The sequence below is a fragment of the Chiroxiphia lanceolata genome, chromosome 9 (genome assembly GCF_009829145.1).
Source record: "Chiroxiphia lanceolata isolate bChiLan1 chromosome 9, bChiLan1.pri, whole genome shotgun sequence".
Lineage (NCBI taxonomy): Eukaryota > Metazoa > Chordata > Aves > Passeriformes > Pipridae > Chiroxiphia > Chiroxiphia lanceolata.
The window spans coordinates 25481443-25501038 of record NC_045645.1 but is presented as its reverse complement, the minus strand read 5'-3'; the positions used below and the strand labels follow the sequence as shown (position 1 = coordinate 25501038).

The window sequence follows — 19596 nt, the reverse complement described above, 5'->3', positions numbered from 1 at the left end:
TCCTTAATAGAAAATTATTTGATTTGTGAGTATATGTACAAGTAAATTTTTTTCCCCCACACTAACATTTTTCATTGCTTTCTGCTTAGGTCTGAAGCACACTTGGAGCAAGAACGAGTTGCTGTCCCTGCCAGTGCTTATCCTGTAGAACACAACCAGCTGGACTCTCATCCAAAGACAGAATTTTTCAGAGAATCAGGAGAGGTAGAGGTACAGAAATTCCCAAGCAGGCCTTTGGAAGATGTACCACCTCTCCAAACTGACACATCTAACACAGCAGTTAATTTTGAAGGAGTGAATGAGAAAGTTACACGTAGTTCTCCAGAAGAATTGGTGCCTGTGGGGGAAAGTCACTCTTCACTAAAGAGAAGCATTTCCCATGGTTCAAGCCACTCTCTAAAATCAGAAGACCAGAGGAATGAAACAGCAGCAAATATCCCTAAATTAAACAACAGGCCTGTCGAGGCAAAGGAGACAATTGAGAGACTTGAGATCAAACCAAAAAAAGAAATTTTGATCAATAATAGAACATCAGAAGGACCAAAACCTGAGAAAACTTTCAAACCTAAGTCTGAAACAAGATGGGGTCCTAGGCCAGGTTACGGCAGGAGAGATGAGGGTGGTGATAGACCAGTCAGAAGATCAGGTCCTATTAAAAAACCTGTGCTTAGAGATATGAAGGAAGAGCGTGAGCAGAGAGAAGAGCGTGAGCAGAGAAAGGAAAAAGAAGGAGAAAAGATAGCTAGTGAAAAAACAAGCAAACCTGAAAAAAGTGACAAAAAGGAAGCACCTCAAGTGCCACTGCCTCAGGCTGAGCCGGAGAGATGCGCCTCCAGCAGCGCTCCTCTGGCTAAGAAGATAACCCAGGATGCTGCTCCGACCCCGGCGAGCCAGGAGGGCAGCCAGCCCGAGCCTGCAGCTAAGGCTGTGGTGCAGCCTCCCACAGCCCCAGTCCAGCAGCAGCTCCCAGCTGCCCAGCCAGCCACTCCCCAGCTTCCCCCGGCCATCCCTGCACCTCCGCCCGCTCCGCTGGCGGCACAGCCACAGCCCCACACGCAGCCACCCACTCCTGCTGCGAAAGAAGAGAAGCAGCCTGAGAAGGCGGTCAGCAAGGAGGTTGTGGAGAAACCACGCTTAGAAACCAGGCCAGTAAAGAGAGAGCCTGGCTTACCACCTAGGACATACTGGAAGGAGGCCAGGGATAGAGACTGGTTCCCAGATCAGGGATACAGAGGCAGAGGTCGCGGCGAGTATTATTCCAGAGGCCGTAGCTACAGGGGTTCTTATGGAGGGCGTGGTCGGGGCAGCAGAGGCCATAATAGAGAGTACCCACACTACAGAGATCCTAAGCCTAGAACAGACCATGTGCCTTCAGGGCCTGTTAGGCAAAGAGAAGAGAGTGAAACTCGTAGCGAGAGCTCTGACTTTGAGGTAATCCCAAAGCGGCGGCGCCAGCACGGTTCAGAGACGGACTCTGACAGCGAAGTGCACGAGAGCGCAAGTGACACTCTGCTGTCAGACAAAGACAGCGTCATCAAGGGCAAGCACCCGAAAAGAGAAGAAAGAGCTGATGGCAAGAAGCCTCCAAAGCCCCTGTCATTCAAACCCGAGAACAATATCAGGGTAGACAACAGATCTCTAGAGAAAACATACATAAGAGATGATGACAACAAACCCAAACCAGGATTTCTCCCTAAAGGGGAACCTTCTAGACGAGGCCGAGGGGGAATGTACAGACGTGGTGGCCGGGATCCTGGTGGGCGTCCTCCACGTCCGTCCACAATCAGGAGACCAGCCTACAGAGACAATCAGTGGAACCCAAGGCAAACAGAGATCATTAAACCAGAAGATGGGGAGCCTCCAAGACGGAATGAGCATTATGGTCCTATACCAATTGATAAAAGACCTCCAAAATTTGAGAGAAAGTTTGATCCAAATAGAGAGAGGCCACGAAGGCAAAGGCCTGCTCGGCCTCCAAGGCAAGATAAACCACCACGCTTCAGGCGCCTAAAGGAGAGAGAGGCCGCATCCAAGATAAATGAGGTGGTAACCAGCTCATCAACAAGTGCCACAGTTACTAGTGCAGTTAATGAGCCCTCCAACCCTGCTCTGGATGTGTCAGGAAGTAAGACACCAGACTTGTCCAACCAGAATTCTTCGGATCAGGCAAATGAAGAGTGGGAAACAGCCTCGGAAAGCAGCGACTTCAATGAGAGGCGGGAGAGGGATGAGAAGAAAACAGCAGATGCAGCAGCACAGGTGGCTGCAAAGGCAGGAGAAAACGCCGGAGCTCCAAAAAGGGAAATAGCCAAGAGAAGCTTCTCTAGTCAGCGGCCGGGAATAGACCGTCAAAACAGACGTGGCAACAATGGGCCAGCTAAACCAGGGAGGAATTTCTCAGGGCCCAGGAGTGAAAGGCGGAGTGGTCCTCCTCCCAGAAGTGGGAAAAGAGGGTGAGTACCACCTCCTGTGAGGAACCACATGTGATCATGGCCTTCTGTTGACCTCTCGTGGTTTAAAATCATAAGCAGTTGATTTAGATTTGTAGACTGATGGAAAAGAGGGTAAGACTAACACATGCACCCATGGCTCTGTACTTTCTATTTTGTCTGTTTGTATACAGACACTTGGAACCCGAAGCTAAGAGCAGTGTTCTTGTGTGCACAATGCTAAAAATACCTAATTAAAAAAATGGCAGTGCTCTTTCTGACTTGAGCTGTGATTCTTGAGATTTGGATGAAAGCAGAAATGTTCGTGTGAGCAGTTTTGCAGTTAATATATAAATTGCTGCATTGCACTTTAGTTCAGTCACCTAACACAGACAAGCATGTTGAGAAATGCTTGTCATTTAGATTAAACTTTATTTTCCTGTATGCTAAGTTTGATGGGAAGTTTGACAAGGCATTTGGTATTTCCCCAAAACAGCTTTTGCTGTTGAGCTTCTCATTGAGGAGCTGAAAAGTAACAGTCTGGATCCTACTAAGAAGTTGCACAGTAGACTCTTACAACCCTACAGAGGGATATGAATGTTCTCTGTGACTTAATTTTTGAATTTCTTTTCCAATACAGACCATTTGAAGAGCAGGCAGCACCTGTGCCTGGTGTCGACCCTGCCAATGGCAGCTCTGTACATCAGGAGGACGGAGGTGCTGCTGCTGCAGGACAAAAGAGCACCAAGGATGCAAGTGGCAAAAAGAGAGAAGAACCAAAGGCTGGTCCAAAGAAGCCTAAGGAAAAAGTGGATGCCTTGTCTCAATTTGATCTTAATAATTACGCAAGTATGTATTGCTAATATGCTGATAATTTTTGGTAGTTCTGCTAGTTTTGTTGCATATAGAGCTATATGTTTGAAATCTTATGAAAAAGGGTGATTTTTTTTTTTAGAACACCAAAGTAATTGTACACTTGAGCATTGCTACCTTTGTCATATCTAATTAATGTATGTGCCTCTGAAAGTTGGCAAATGTCATTGTATGTTATTATGTACAGATAAAAACAATTTTCTACAATCATCTAATCTTGACTTTGTCATTCATACCGTTCTCCACCACATTCCATAATTTAGTTAACCTTCATAAGTTAAGGGCAGGGGGATGTCACTGATAAGCTTAGAGCTAATATCCAGGAAGGTTTTTCATTATTCATTATTATGTTTTAGTTCATATTTCCTGGAGAATCTAGTACTGGAACCTCTAGTTTTCAAGTTCTTAAATATTAACTCCTTGTCTTCAAGCTCAGCAGCAAAGCACTTGGCAAGCAGAAGTTTGCCATTGATCAGGGCTCCCATCTGTGTCTGTGGGGCAGTCGCTTCCACTCTAAAGCCAATTTTGGCTTGGTGCATTGCACCTGAAGCTGTTAAAACAGCAGCATCTATACCTTTCCTTTTCCTATAGGTGTTGTGATCATTGATGATCACCCTGAAGTGACAGTAGTTGAAGACTCCCAATCTAACTTGAATGATGATGGTTTCACAGAAGTGGTGTCTAAGAAGCAGCAAAAACGCTTGCAAGATGAAGAGCGCAGAAAGAAGGAAGAACAAACAGTGCAGGTACAAGACCAGCATTTATAGTGGGGAAAATGTTACTTGCAGTACTGGGAATGTTGTTAAAGTGTGCAGAATCTTCCTTCCAAAGAAGCTGTATTATAGTTACATTTAATATTAAAACTGTTCAGAATAAATAAAATTAACGTTCATTTAGCCATCTTGAGATTCTGTACTTTTTGATGGGGCACTGTCGGGCAGGTGGAATTGGCAAACTGAAAACACCATTTTTCATACTGTGATAAAGATTTATCCTGTTGCTTGTATATTCCAAAAGGAAAATGGATGAGAAATTGTTGTTACTGTGATTAAATACTCCTTAAAAAATAAACTTCTTCAAGATTGGGTTAATCAGTTTGCTTTTTGCAATGAACAGTTGGTGTCTGTACAGACTGTCAGCTGTAAGAATAAAATGGGCTTCTGCTTGCAGGTTTGGACCAAAAAAGGATCAAGCGAAAAAGGCCGAGGTCAGAATTCCAAGCTCCCACCCAGATTTGCCAAAAAGCAGCAGCAACAGGCAGCAGCTGCAGCTGCACAGCAGGCACAAGCTCAGGCTCAAGCCCAGGCACAGCCCCCGTGTCCAGCACAGTCTCCAGCTCAGCCACAAGCTCCTGTTCCGACACAAAGCCAGGCTGCAGGAGGCACAGCCAGCACGGAATACACCGTGTCAGGCAAAGTCCTGCAGAACACCCAGGCTCACAACGGTCTGGGAACTGAACTGTGGGACAGCAAAGTGCCTCCCACAGCAGTTCTGAATGACATCTCTAAAAAATGTAAGTGGTGTCTTCTGGATTTGGGGGGGGAGGGCAAACATTGTAGTTAGAGAAAGATGATTGCCAGCTGTCTCTCTGGATGTCTTTTTACCTGCAGATGTATTTTGCACAGGGAATAGAGGGCAGCATTCCCAAGTGCAGCTTAGTAACCGCTGAGAAGAGGTTTTTGCAGTATAATATTACTCATTATTTTATGTTACCATGTTCTTCATTCACAAGCAATGAGCAAACTGTCACTCCCTTCAGGAGTCTGTTTTGTCAGGCTTGGTCATGCTTCCAGACATGATGATTGCCCCACTTGAAAGCAGCTAAATTGGTAGCATATAGTTAACTGCTGAATAGGTTAATTAAAGCTTATTTAATCAAGACATCTGTAATTTAATTCTCAGTCAATTGATACCTTTAGTTGAATGCATCTAGCAACACTGAGGGTTTTTTTAACTCTTTTCTTAATTGTCAGTGGGACCCATTAGCCCACCTCAGCCACCTTCAGTCAGTGCCTGGAACAAACCTCTGACATCTTTTGGTTCAGCTACATCTCCAGAGGTAAGGGAAGAAGAGTAACTGTGTGTGAAGCTTACCCAAGTTAGATCTCATTGGAATTGGGTACAGATTATCAGTTTATCCAGGTGTGCCTAGTATGTGTAAAATTCCATGCAGTCAGGAGATAGCGCAGAAACACGGGACACGGGCTAGTGCATGGAAAAAAGTGTTCTGTTGATAAAAATTCAGCCTTTCCCAGATTTTATTGATAACTGTTATTCAGTACGTTTCTTGAGGAAAAATATTGCGAGGTTTGCATGTGAACACTTGTGTAGAGTTCAGTAGTGTAGACAAACAGGATGTCTCCAGAGAACTAAATGGTTTTTTGTGTTCCATAAATTGGAGATGCAAAAAGCAGTAGGTGCTTTATAACTGTATTATCTCTGCTTATCCCATGGTATTTGCATAGTCCTAAATTTTACATTTAAAGTGCTGTGGTTTTACTTTCTTGGTCTTAATTGTTTTAAACTGCAGGAATGTGAGACAGCTGTCTTAGGAGACCATTTTAACTGCATAACAGATCTGGAAATATTTTTAAATTTATTACTGTTCCTCTGGAATTGAACATTAAGTGTTGAACTTTCAGGAGAATGTTGTGAACCTGACCCTGGACATTTTGATACTGTATTTGTGCCTCTTGATCTTGACTGTGTTTACATATTTCTTCACTGCTTTTTTCTTGAGCTTGTGTAAACAATACAGTACTTGAGGAGGAGGAAGTGTACATTCAGACATTGTTTATTCTTGCAAATCTATTGCAGTCACAAACAATACTTTTGCTGGCAGAAGATAAAAGTACCCATTTAGTGGTTTTCAGCTAAGCACTCTGTGCTGTTTTCTGAACCATAGTCATTGTATTGATACAGAAATTTTTCATAATGAGTTAAATGTTTGCCTTTTAACTAGGGGACAAAGCCTGGACAAGAAGGTGGAGTCGATCTTGGTATAGAAACTATTCAGTTTGGAGCCCCAGCTTCCAGTGGCAGTGACAATGAAATTGGCCCTGTACTTTCTGAGAAGTCCACAGACAAGTTACCAGAACCGAAAGAGCAAAGACAGAAACAGCCTCGGGCTGGACCCATCAAAGCACAAAAGGTAAAAGGTCATCATTTCAGTACAAACTTCTAAACTTAGAGAAGTTCAGCCAAAAGAAGGTTACAAAGAATAGAACAGCCATTCTGTCAGGACTAGACCCATAAAAAGTGCATTCCCTTTTTATATTTCCTAAAACTGAGTAATACGAATTAGGTAATCAAACTTAACTTATCTCAGTTTAAGAAAATAATTGTTGCTTGCCTTCCATAGGTTTAGGGCCACTATAGGTTTAGGGGCTCTGTTTGATCATCACCATCTTGTATTTCTATTATTACCACTCATAAGGAGGAATACCTTCTCCTTTTGTCATTTAGATTACACTTGGGGATCTTTCACATTCATGAAATCTGCATTTCTGTTATTTCCACCTCCAGTGCACAGTAATCTGTGCATCACTACCACTCAGCACCAGCTTCTAACTCCCAGAAAGAGACAGTTCCAGCAGATAAACGTGGCTGGTGACTTTTAGAATCGGCTATTTCAGTCTCTCTTGATGTCTGAGATTTGGCAGCAGTCCTGGTGTAATTAAAGCCCTTTTGTCTTTCAAGAAGACTGGGTGTTTCTTTGTGTTTCTTGGTTGGTTTTTGGTGGTTGGTTATTTTTTTTCCTCCCTCCCAGAAAAAAAGAGCTGAAATCTGCAAGTGTGGTCACACATAAAATGAATTTAACTTCTTCTGTATGAGACCCTGAGTGGGATGTTGCAATTAATGGCTTTTATTGCAAACTGTAAAACCCATACAGCAGACAATATGCAGTAGTTAAAACTGCTGGTGAATTGCAGTAACCCATATCTCAGATAGACTGCAGCATGCTTAAAACTGCCCACATAAAATCACTTACAGATGCTGAACTCCAAAGTTAAATAAGGAGTGTGCATGGAAAGTTCCTTTTTTCTACTTGGTTATAGCTATCAAGAACCCTGCAGGTTTATTGAAAGACATGTGTGACTAAATGGTAAATTAATTGGAGGTTAACATTTTTTTTGCACTTTTGGATGAGGGGGCTGTAATCCTTTAACTGTCTTGATGGCAAAAAAAAAAAATCCCAACAAACAAACATTTCCTACACACCCATCACCCCCGTGGTGTTATTGTTTGCTGTGAAGCCTAAATACAAGCTTATGTTCAGGATTGGAGGTTGGTATTGAATTAATATGGGCAACCAGGATTGGAGGTTGGTATTGAATTAATATGGGCAACGTAAGAGGATCATACTTGAAACAAAGCAATTTGCCTAAGTGTGACCTTGAAGTGCCTGGAAGTATTTCAACCTCTGTAAACTATTAGGGCAAAAATTATTTGGGTGAGGTGGGACTGATGTTCCTGATTGCAGCATTTCAGAGCTCAGGCATTGGCTCCTGCTTTGTTCCCTTCCTCCCCCACAAAAGCCAGTCTCTGCTGGCCTCCTGAGGGTACCAAATGCCTTTGGGAAACTCCACCCTTCCAAAGCCATCATATTGTAGAGTCTTCATCTACTGCTGAGACAGCTGGTTTGTATTTATAGGGACAATACCAGCAGCTTCTGTCTTTCCACTATCAAAGCTTGAGGAATAGGATTTTAAGGACTGCCTTTAAGGAATTCTTGATCTGCTCAGTAGTGAAGCCAGAAAGGACATGGCTATTGAAACAGCAGAGCATTCAGGCTCCCTAAGGCCCTTCATTTTGCTTTATTTAGCTGCACATAAAGGAACTATTGAATTGCAGCAGTTATTCCAACCGTGGTGTCTGCAATGGAAGGCAACACTAGTGCGTAGGTGTTTTATTTTTTCTGGATATTCCCTTAGTGATCAGTTCTTGGGGAAAAATGCTGCCAACATCCATGTGTCAAGATAACTTTAAATGAAGGTAGGGTCTTCTGTTCTAGTTTCCTGGGACCCTGTAAATTCCTGATTCTCTGAAATGAAAATAACCTGTGTGTATACACAGTCATGTGGCTTCTGTATGTTTTTCTGCTTTTCTGTATTTTGTGCTTCTCTGTATTTTTTTTCTGCGTTTCTTGTAAGGACAGTCAAGCTGACTTTCCTGTGTAGATTTTAGCTAGATCTTATTTTAGTTGAACTCTACCACTTCACATTAAAAATGTATTGCTCAAAAACAATGGTTTCAATAACTAATGTTCAAAATTAACATATTTCATGGACGTATTGGGAACATAGTGTAAAATGATTTTTCTGTTAGGAAATGCTTACCCTTCAGGAAAGCTTTGTTATATTTAAACAGTTATTTTAAGCATGTCAGAGTATTCTTGTTGGATAGGACATAGCAGGGAAGACATCACTGACAAGTTAACACTAACTTAGCTTCCAGACTTGAGTCCGGTAGAAAACAAAGAGTATAAGCCTGGTCCTATTGGGAAAGAACGTTCTTTAAAGAACAGAAAGGTGAAGGATGCCCAGCAGGGAGAGCCTGAAGGACAGGAGAAGCCATCTCCCACCTCTGTCAGAAGTCCAGAACCTGTCACTACAAAGGAAACCAAAGCAACGAGTGAACTGAGCACGGAAATAGGAACGATGATATCTGTATCTGCTCCAGAGTTTGGAACAAACACAAAGGTAAGAAAACCATTGACATATAACTGAGCACTGTATGTAAAATATGATTGCAGTGAGGTAATTGCCACTTGGTGGTAGTTACCTGGACAGCTGAGCCTGCTGAACAGCAGATATGAAACATTAGTACTGCTTGAATAACAGCTCTGCAGGAGTGGTAGGAGACATGCTGTTTGTCACACCCTGTGCAGAGACCAGCTGGCGAGATTTTAAACTGTCCTGCTGCCGTATGGATGGGAGCAGTCAGTCCTGAGTGTTGCTGTGGAGAGTGGCACTGGAGCCTGGTGTAGGCAGAGCCTGTAAATTCAGATAAATGTGATGGATGCAAGATGACTTCCAGCAGAGAACTGGAGTGCAGTAGTGTGTATGATTGCTGGTTGAGTGCATAGATGACCTGTAGCTGTGAAATAAGTGCTGTTCTGTGAAAAGAGAAACATCTAAACTGGGAATGTGCTAAGGCATTGGCTAAGGCTTGTTCCATTTACCTAAAGGGTCTGTTCATCAGGTCCTCTGGGATTAGGCACTGTCAAGATATCCCTGGCAGAACTCCTTCAGGATACTGAGGACTCGTCATAGTAGTTTGCACAGAACTACCCTGACTTCTTTATAACTGTTCAACAGTGAGATGGAGACTTTCTCTCAGTATTCATTGTTCTACAGCTCAGAACAATGAGCTGTAGAACACTACAGTTCTGAGCTGTGGTGCATTGATAGCACTGGCTGAAAAAACATCCCCAGAGGTGCTCTCCTTTTTGCCTAAGGGCCTGTGTGGGGACTGCAGCATTGTGTCTTGAGCAAGAGCTATGTAAATTCTCAAATGTAAAAGAGCCGTGCAGTTTGAGTAGCTACTAGTTAATAGTTACACCTTCTTTAGTAAGGGAAAAATGCTTCTTGTATGTTTGAGAAGCAGTTCTGTTTGTTGTGTGCTGTTCCAGTCATCCTAGTCTTAATCAGGAATCATCTGATGCCATTAAGGAAAACTGATTCTCTGCTAAAGTTCCATTAAGAGTTGAAGAATCCGAAATGTGGACCACTCACAATTGATCCTTGTCACCCGCAGTTGGAAAAAACCAAAGCACAGGACAGCTTTGGCAGCTTTTTGCCAAGGTGCCATGCAAGCACAAGATGCTCTATTCTCTCAGTGAAGTGTTGTTATAGTGTTAGGGAGGATATTTGTGTCCAACCATGGTAGCTGTAAACTTGATTTTTTGAGTGGAATGGCAAATACTTGAGAAAATTCAGTGCTGGGATTTCTCATCCTTCCTGCCTGTTTCCATCTTGTAAGTAGCAGTGAGTGGTTTATGTTCATCCCAGAAAAGGACAAAGTGCCCTTCTTGTATGAGAAACAGAGGTGTAGAGCAGTAAACACCAGCTTGCTCGGGTATTTGGTAAGAAGGCTGTTTGTCTTTATCCTGTGCTTTCTTACTGTCTTATCAGCTCCTGTGACCAGAGCCCAACGTGGGAGGAGATGCTTTTTCTAAGCCACACACAGAATAGAAACCTATCTCTGTTATGCAGGCTAACTCAATATAATCAAATATTAGCTCTACTAAAATCAGCAGAATTTACTCTCTACAATTGTATTTTTAAAGGATGAGTTCTTCAAAAGGAGAGTCTGGATTTTGTGCCTCTCTAGTCTTAGTTAAACACGGGTTGCCAGGGTTCTTTGAACTACCACAGAATTAAAGCACCAAGATTGTGTCTTCTGGAAGGAGGACCAGAGTGAAAGGAAACTTTCCAGTTTGTGTTGCATATAATTTTTCCTCATTAAGTGTTTACTAAAAGAAGCCTTTAATAATAGGCCTAAATACTCCAGTCTTAGCAGCACCAGGTTTGTTTGCTTTTGAATTCCTCTGTCATGAGTAGTTCCTGGAGCATCAGTAAGTTCGTTTTTTTTCTAGGAAAGAAGTGGGTATATTTTATATTTAATTCTCTGGAAGTTGATCCAACAACCTGCAACTTTATTGGATAAGATAACTTTCGTCTAGATTATGCAGGAATAAACCTGCAATAAACCTTGCTACTTTTTTAAGTGGCTTTTAAAAGGGTTTCAAATACTGCTCTGGCCTTGGAGTTCTTGTGTATTGCAGCTGCTTTTTCTTGTCTTTGTACTCTTTCTGTCGCTCATTAATGAGGGAAGAAGTTTTGACATCTTAAATCTGTTGTTTCAGTGTCAGGTGTTGAAGTTTTAGCAAACCTTCTCTTTTGATGCTCTTTAACATCCTTCTCAAAGATTACTGCTCAGCTTCTAGGAAGGCACACGTGGTGTATTTGATGATTTAAGTGTCTGTAAAAGCCAGCTGTCCTCCTTCAGAAGCTTTGTAAGAGTACCCCATCCATTCCAAAACAAACATCTTGATAAGAGCATGTGCATTTAATCATGCAAGACTGTTTTACCTTAGAAACTGTATAAATGTAAATCAACTCCTACTGGTGGGATGTTTATTTAGAACATGAGCGTGATTCTCCAGAGAAATTGCAACTGTTTCTCTTGGATTTTGCAGTGTTTTTGTAGTAAAGGCAATCTGATGTGTCCATTTCTGAATTGGGAAACACACCTCACCCCTTGCCTTTCCCCACCTATCCATGTCTAAAGCTTTGCAGTTTTCAGATGACAGGAACGATCAGTACCTGGCTGTGGGCACCAGGTATTTGCACAGGTAGTTGTGTCTTAGAGAGATCAGGTCTAAAAGGACACAGGCTGTTTTTCAGAATATCTTGAGTATCTTTCAAGCTCTAGTTTGGGTGATTTATGCAAATCAGGAGCAAATCAAATAGCTAATTAATCCTGTAGAATACTCTGATCCTTTACAGCAAGGTCAGCTCTGAGGTCTGCCTTGTCCTTTGTTCATCAAGTCACTTGAGGTTTTGTGATCTTAAGAGAAAAGTAGGTAGTTATAAAAGGTTTGCCTGTTCTTTTCCTTCAGATATAAATAACTTGTAGATAACTCCAAAAAAAGCATGAACAGCTTTTTGCTCTAGCTGTTACTGGTTTATAATGAGCTAATCAGTTGGGTTTTTCAGTCAAACAGTTGTACAAGAGAATCACTTTAATTGAATTACAAAACATTATGGTGTTAAACTGTATCTAACAGATTCCTGGACTTAATGTACCAGGAAATGAAGGATGGTTATTAACCTGCAGGTTATGGAGTGGTGTTCTTACAGCTAAAGCCTTGTCTGGTCTGTGTGTTCAGCACATAAAACACCCTTATAGGATGGTTCAGCATTGCACATACACTTCTGAGGGCACCAGAGCTGGTACAGTGCTTTGGGTTTAATTCTAGTAAAAAGGGGTTTCTTGTGCTGTGAGTTTGCAAAGTGAGAAAGCTACCATTAGTCTTGATCTGATTTCTTTTGTAAGGAATTTTAATGCTGAGACCCTGTAAAAACTACATCCAAACCTTGAAGGATTTTTAATAATGTTACAGTATTACAGTAAAAACTTCCTTTTTCTTACTGAGGAACACATCCTAAAAAACCCAAGAAGCCAGTTCATTAGAAGGCCCTTGTGATTAAAGCAGCCTTGTGTGCTTGCTTTGTTTTATCCAGTCTAAAGTTGCCTGTTGGAATTCAGTACAAATATGCAACTTGCAGTTTGGTAGTTGGGATTGTGGGAAGCATCATGTATCTTGTATTTCACCAGTTTAGCAAGTAAAGGAAGTAACTAAATGGAGAAAATAGTTCTCTGTTTGCTTCAGGAATATAAAAGTAAGTTGATGTGCAAATTGTGTCCTCTCTCACCCTGTTATGGTTTAGCTTGTCCTAGTCATTTACCAAAATGAGCTCCTCCTTTTAAGGAAGATTCTTTGTTATTTGTCAGTATCTCAGTGCTTTGCTTTTTAGGAGACATTGCCGTAGGCTTGAGGAGTAAATTGAGTGTGCACTATTTTAATAACTTATTGTCATACTGGTTGGATGCAATTAAACAAGCATTTTATAGTTTTTGCTTTCAAAATCGTTATGTATTGGCAAGTCCAGGCACTCAGTAATAGTTCTGCTGCTAATTTGTCCTTCAGTTCCTTTGCAGTGCTTGGTTCTGAATGGACAATAGAGCCTTTCCTGAGCTTCAGACATGTAAAACTTCAGAGTTTGCAGTGCTTGCTAGAGAGTGGATCTTGACTAGTCCAAGATCACACCATTTCTCTGGCAAAGTGTCTGGGTCAGGTTCTGCTAACACCTGTTTGCCTGTCCAGAACATGCTCAGGAGATGACAGTGGTGAGAACTGCAAACCAGCACTGAACAGGGCTCACAGAAGTACCAGTGCCACTGTAGGTCATTCTCTGAGGGCTGACAAGTGTTCAAGGAGGCACTTTCCTCAGGCCCTTTATATCTTCAACTAGTCACTGCCTACAGCAAGGGTCATGGCAGTGGACCTTGTTTTTTGAGCACAGTAGGGTCCACTTCACTGTGACAGACCAGCTTCAAGGAAAACCTCTGGGTAGACTGGTAACCTCAGTCCTTTTCTTCTTTGAAGTCACTACCCAGTGCAGAAATGAGGAGGTAACCTGCACCATCCAGAGAATCTTGTGACTCTCTGAGACAAGACTTACAGGAAAAAGAAAACTGTTTTGCAAATTGCAACCATCCCTTTGTGTTCTTTTTAATTTGGAGCGTTGCTTGTCATAGTAAGAAATTTCTGTATTTATTTAAAGCTACAGAAAGCTTTCAGCCAATATATTTTACTTTTAAAGTAGGCTAAAAGTGCCCACAGATGGCTAAAGCATCTTGGGTGTCAAATGATCATTGGTTGCACCACCACAGTTCAGTATTAAAGTACCCAGGCAGTGCATTGCTCTGACTGTTCTTGCTTTACAGACTGTGTTTTGACTTGTCTCCAGATGTACATTGTGAGGTCATGAGGCAAACTGTAATCTCCCAAGAATTCTTCTGACCTCAGTAGCAAGTCAGCAATAAGGATTGCCAGACGTGCCTTCTAAGAAAAAAAAAAAATGGTGTGAAGTTCTAATCTTCTGTTGCTTGGTGAACAGCTCCTGTAGGAAGGCTGACACCTGTCCAAGAAATTTGAATCTTAATTTAGGTAAGGGAGATATTTTAATGGAATTGTTTTTCTTCACAGGAGTCTGTAACAGACTACACTACACCTTCTTCTCATCCTAACACAGTGGCTACTAGCAGTACAAAAATGGAGGAGACTTTGGTGACGAACGTAAGTCTATTGCAGTGATCATCTTGACTTTGAAGACAGGAAAATATTTTCACACTTCTTTAAAGCACCAAAAAGTGCCTTCAGTAAACAAGTCAACAGGTTCTTTTCATGTGAACTAGCTCTGTGTTACCTAGTAATCTTACTCTGAAGGACATTTGGTTTGATTAGTACCTGCTCATGAATTCTTCGGGTATTTTCTTGTCTTTTGAACAGTCACAGTGAGCTAAAGAGCACAGAAAGTGGAGATGTTCATAGGGACAATTCTAAAAAAGCAAAGACAGGCATAATAAGGGAGTGTGTTCTTGGCAGCAGTTGGGACTTGACCCCTGGTACCAGTAGCAAAGTTCTGTACCTGAGGTTGAAAAAAGGCTTTTACAAACAAAGCAGTTTTGAACTGTAGCCTGAAATCACAACAACTGCATAGAATGGGAGCAGCTGAATGGTTTGTGAAAGCAGACAGGAGGCTTTCAGGTGTTCAGTTGCCGTGGAGGTGAGATGTTTGCAGTCCTCAAAGCCAGTGATCCTGACTGTGTGAGCGTGGCATAGTGATTGAGAGAACCAGCTGGGTTGTGACTTGAGTGTGCTGGGACATCAGGGAGCTTGGATCTTGTGATTTTTGCTGTTTGAGTAGCAGAAATAGAATTAGCTGAGAGTCACATTGATTGGGGAAAGAAGAATCATACAGTAGGATCTTAGTTTTTTTATGAGGATGTCTTGTGAATTCCATCTAAAAATGCTTTTCAGCTTACTGCAGCATCATTTTGAAGCATTACTGGTTGAACTTCTTATTCTTCTGCTGGCTTTTGTGGTAGTGTTGTGGTTTGTGCCTTTGGTGGTTAGTTTGGAAGACTGAATTCTGTTGTGTTAATGATATCCTATCCCTGTGGATGTGGGAGTTGAATTTCTAACACAGGAATTAGGGGCTCCTGGCCACAAAGGATCTGTGCCATCCCCTGCTTCAAAGCTTCAGTATCTGTCTTTTGGATTAGCCTTACCTCATCCAGTAGAAGTCCATTAGCTGTGCTATGAATGGAGAAAGGAATGGCTAGAAGTAATAGACTGACCACTGCAGTATTTTTGATGCATTTCCTTTGAACCTTCTAGGAAATGCATTGGTGTTTTCATAGGCAAAGATAGCAATAGCATTATGTCAAGTTTATTTCCCCAAGTATCACATCTTTCATCTTTTGAAAGAGAAAATAACTGAGTTCAGTTATTGGATGGCAAATCTGGTTTAGTTTGTTTCATGGTCCTATGACTTTGCAGGTCTATAAAAGCTTCCTCTTTTCACAAACTACGTCTCAGAATTCAAGGTCCTGAAGCCCCACGCACTGTATTGGTACAAAAAAGGACAGATTTGGCTTGGGGAGAATTTTTGCATATTAGTAAACTGAAATGGTACTGGAAGTTAAATCCCAAAACAGACAATGGGTGATTGTTTATGCAGAGGACGTGGACACCTTAGAACCTTAGTCTTCAGCCTCTTAAAGAGATGAGAAGCATCTTGGCACCTGCTGAATGGCCTTTCCCTGCCTACCAAATTTTCACCTTATTTTATCAGAATCTCCCTGCCAAATGCTCAAGCCTTGAAGAAATTGTAGCTCACTTGATAAAGCTTGAGCTTTGCTTTCTGGGGCTTTTTCTAGTAGACGTAGTTAGAATGTGATGTGTGTTGCCTGCCTTTCAGGTGCCCCTGCCCCACACCCTTCCCCTCCCTAGGAGGGAGACTTTACAACAGAGCTCCAGCCTAACTCCAGTTTCTCCCGCTACCGTCGACCTCACCCTCAAGGTATGTACCACATCCCTCTAAGGGTCGTTTTCTTGCATGCAGGGGAAAAAGTTAACGGAGAACTTGCTGGTGAACCTTTTTTTAGAGCCTTCCTTTGTTTCCTCTGCTGAACTGCTTTTGCATATAAATGGATGGCTGAAACACGAGACTCTATCAAAAGATGCATTTAAGTTATAAATTTCTAACCCCGTTTTGCATTAACACTTGGCATCTCAACCAGTCTTGGCTCCCACTGCCCTGAAAACCAAGATCCCAGTGTTTTAGCATTGTACCACGGTGCTCATGGCAAACCATCAGAATCCAATGAGGATTTTTGAGAGTTTAGCTTAAAATAAGTTGCCTGGTTTGGTATTAAAGGCTTTAAGGAGTTGCTTGGTAAGCCGAGCTTGATTTCTTCTTAGCTGTAAGCTTTTGGTGCAGTGATAATGTGGTTTGGAGTTGGATGGCTGAAGTTCCAAATGGTGAAATGTAGGCGGTGTGTCGGTGTCTCTGAAGGGCAGTTAGATCAGCGAGTCAGAACGTGTTTGGTTGTGTTATAAATGTTCTGTTGTTTTCTGCTCTCCAGTGTAGAGCAAGTGTGTAGACTATTTTGAATGGTGTTTTCCTATTTTGTTAGATTTTGGACTGCACTGTATAACTCACTAACACAGAGTTGGGCTCTAGCTTTGCTACTGTATTTTTAGAAGTTGTTGGTCTTTTTCATTTTTTTGGTGTCCTAGATCTGCTTTGTGATTGTGACTGCAGGTGACTGAACCAGTAGAAGCATTGTTGCTGCTTCTATAGTATTGAGGAAGAGTGATGCTTGAACTTAGTTTCTCTAAATTTTTTGAAGAAATTAAACTAGAGATTGGATGCAGAACTAACACTTTGGAGAAACTTGCCTGTCAATCCCAGTGAGACTTGTCTCACTGGTGTCATTTGACAGCTGCTTGCTTGTGTTCTCTACAGATGATAGATATTAATGTCCTCTTGTTGAATCTTTGCTTTTCTTTTGTTAACACTTTATTTCCTAGAAAGTATAACATCTTTCTAAAACAATAGACCAGCAGAAGTGGGGAGAGGACTGGAGAGGGACAACTAGTTTAACAAAAACCTAGTTTTCTGTTGCATTCTTGTGTAACCAGTTAGCATAATCTGACTTTCTGGCGTCTGAAAGCATTGTCTGCAATAGCGGTCTGACTGTTTAGCAGCTGGAGATCTGAATCCCATGGAATACAGGTGGGAATGTTACTGCAAAGAGTGTGACAACACGCCATTGTGGAGCAAACTATGGTGTTCATGTCATTCATCCTGCAGTTTCCTTTTTCTGCTGTTCTGGTTTTGGTTGTTTCTCAGTGGATGATAGATTTTGGATGTGCGGTAACAAAATATGTCAAAGATTCATGTTTTGAGGCTACCTTGAAGAACCTTCTGATGAAAATCTGAACATTTGGAAACTGCTTCTCCCTAATTTCCTTATTCCAGCCACTGGAGCTCTACCTTCTGTTTACAAATGCTGAAGGCAACAAGCTTGTTTGGAAGCACACACTGAGACTGTCACCTTCACAACAGGCCTTCTGGTCCAGGCAGAGCAGAGCTGCTCTTTTGGCATCCTCTTCAGTATAATCCTTGCTTTTTTTAAAAGATACTTTTGGAGCAGGAGAGAGTAAAGCATTTCCTTCCTTCTCTTAAAAGAACATGATCTCCAGGTTCTGCCTCCGTAAAGGATTAGTTCCTTGCACCTCCTCTTACCTCCATCCCTTGTCACAGAGAGCTGTCTGTGAAGAGACTCAGTGGGGAACTCAACCATAATCAGTCCCACTACTTGGCATCATTCTCCCATGGTGTAGGTATAAGGTGCTCCTCTGGGAAGGCTTGTTGAGGTCTCATTTCCTTGGAGTAACTTTGCTAAAGACACCTTCACTAAGACAGACATCCTCTTAAGGGCTTGGCTGATAGGGCTGTTGGTAGGTGAGGAACTGAACAAAAGAAAGTCCAAAGCCCTCTTAAACTGAGCTGCCTGACCTTCCACGTTCTGAGGTTTCATCTAAGATTCCTGTGTAAGCATCTGGTCTGGAATCTGACACATTTTGACTTTCTGATCACTTAGACTTTGGTGCACTGAAGGATATGCACACTGGGATTTATCTCCAGCGAAGGTTTTGGGTACTGGACCATTATTGCAGTGGGAAGGCACTAGTGGGTCAACAATAAAGAGAAGCCTCAAGCAACCACAATCTCCTCCTTTCCCCATAACTGAGTGAGCAGTGAAATTACAGCACTAACCCCAGCCTCACTTAATTTAGAGCCTCTTACTCCTTCATGTCCGGTCTGTAGGTGGTGCTGCATAGACATTCCAAGTGTACCAATCTCTTTTGCATCTTTGTTTTCGGCTTAAGAAGTTAGAGGTTGTTCAGAAGCTCTCTGAAAGCAAAGCTGTTAGAAAACTCAGGACTCTGTTACATGCCCTGGGTATAACAAAATGCATTGTGTAGCTTTTGCTATCAGTGATTTCTCCAGGACATCATGAAACTCACTGAACATTGCAGAAACTTCTGTACCTCTGTTCGCACATTCACAGGTACTTACTTTCTCTTAATGCCAATGCAATACACTTAAGCAAAGTAATTTACAGTAGGTTAGTAATAAATTTTGAAGTTTGCCCTGTCTGTAAGAATCAAAATCAGTTTGGGGGAGAATGTGTAGGAGAAACAAAGAATGATTGCTGGGGAAGATGATCTCAACAGTGAAATTAGGTGACTTGCCTCTGAAGGATTCAATGTGTAACTAAGTTTTCCTCCTCACTCTTTACTCTCTTGAGGAATACAGAACTCCCATTTGCCACGTGGGTGCGTGTTGATACCTGTTACCCACTTCTTTTGATATTTCTCTGATATCTTTGTCACTTCTGAAGCATCCAGACAAATAACCTCAGCCACGTTTGGCCTGTCTAGACTGTGCCTAACTCATGTAAAGCAGAGTGGGTTGACAGGAGGACTTTCAGAGAGTGCAGGTCCCAGTTAGGGGGGACTTTCTTGATCCAGGCAGTGAGGTCAGACATGTTGGTGAGTATTTGCCTCTTTATATACACCATTAAAGATACCACCTGGCCTTGAGAAACTTAAAGTGAGCAATTCCAGCCTGTGGCATCCAGCTCTGCTGGCAGATTTTTGGTTTCAACTGGAGACAGCTGAATATTGTACAGAAATCCCTGGACCATGTTTGAGCCTTTAAATTAGGGAGTGTAGTCTGAAACATTAATATTTCCCTTTCAGTAGTCCCTCAGAAGTGTCTTAATTTAGATTTTGTATTGTGTATCTAATGTAGCAATAATTAGATTTTATTGGCTGCAGTAAAACCATAGTTCTTTCCACTTTGGAACATAATTGTGTATGGAATATTTCAAGTTTCATCTCCCTTGCTGTGCAGACATAAGCTCATAATTATTATAGAAGTAGAGGAGCACGAAGCATTTTTAGCTTTAATATAAAGCAGCGTGCACTGGCTGTGCCAGCTCGTGATTGCTTCTTGAGCAGCAGTTGCTTTGGAAATCTAAACTTGACTACTGTCATGTTTACTGAAGTGTGCATTGGATATTTTTGGTGGTCAAAAGCAGATGATTTACCCAGAAAGCAAGGGGCCGTTTCATTTAAATG

At 42.0% G+C, this 19596-nt stretch overlaps 1 protein-coding gene across 8 annotated transcripts in view; it reads left to right on the top strand.

The window, feature by feature from the left end:
- PRRC2C (proline rich coiled-coil 2C) overlaps positions 1 to 19596 on the top strand; it is a 71067-nt gene that overhangs the window by 35185 nt on the left and 16286 nt on the right. For 4 of the 8 annotated variants that reach the window (XM_032697119.1, XM_032697120.1, XM_032697117.1 and 1 more), the window contains exons 16-24: positions 90 to 2453; positions 3070 to 3278; positions 3894 to 4048; positions 4473 to 4815; positions 5276 to 5361; positions 6265 to 6453; positions 8753 to 9004; positions 14083 to 14172; positions 15860 to 15961. In XM_032697119.1, coding sequence (XP_032553010.1) covers positions 90 to 2453; positions 3070 to 3278; positions 3894 to 4048; positions 4473 to 4815; positions 5276 to 5361; positions 6265 to 6453; positions 8753 to 9004; positions 14083 to 14172; positions 15860 to 15961 — 3790 coding nt within the window. The remainder of the gene's footprint in view (positions 1 to 89; positions 2454 to 3069; positions 3279 to 3893; positions 4049 to 4472; positions 4816 to 5275; positions 5362 to 6264; positions 6454 to 8752; positions 9005 to 14082; positions 14173 to 15859; positions 15962 to 19596) is intronic. The other 4 variants (XM_032697124.1, XM_032697122.1, XM_032697121.1 and 1 more) reach the window with 3 other exon arrangements.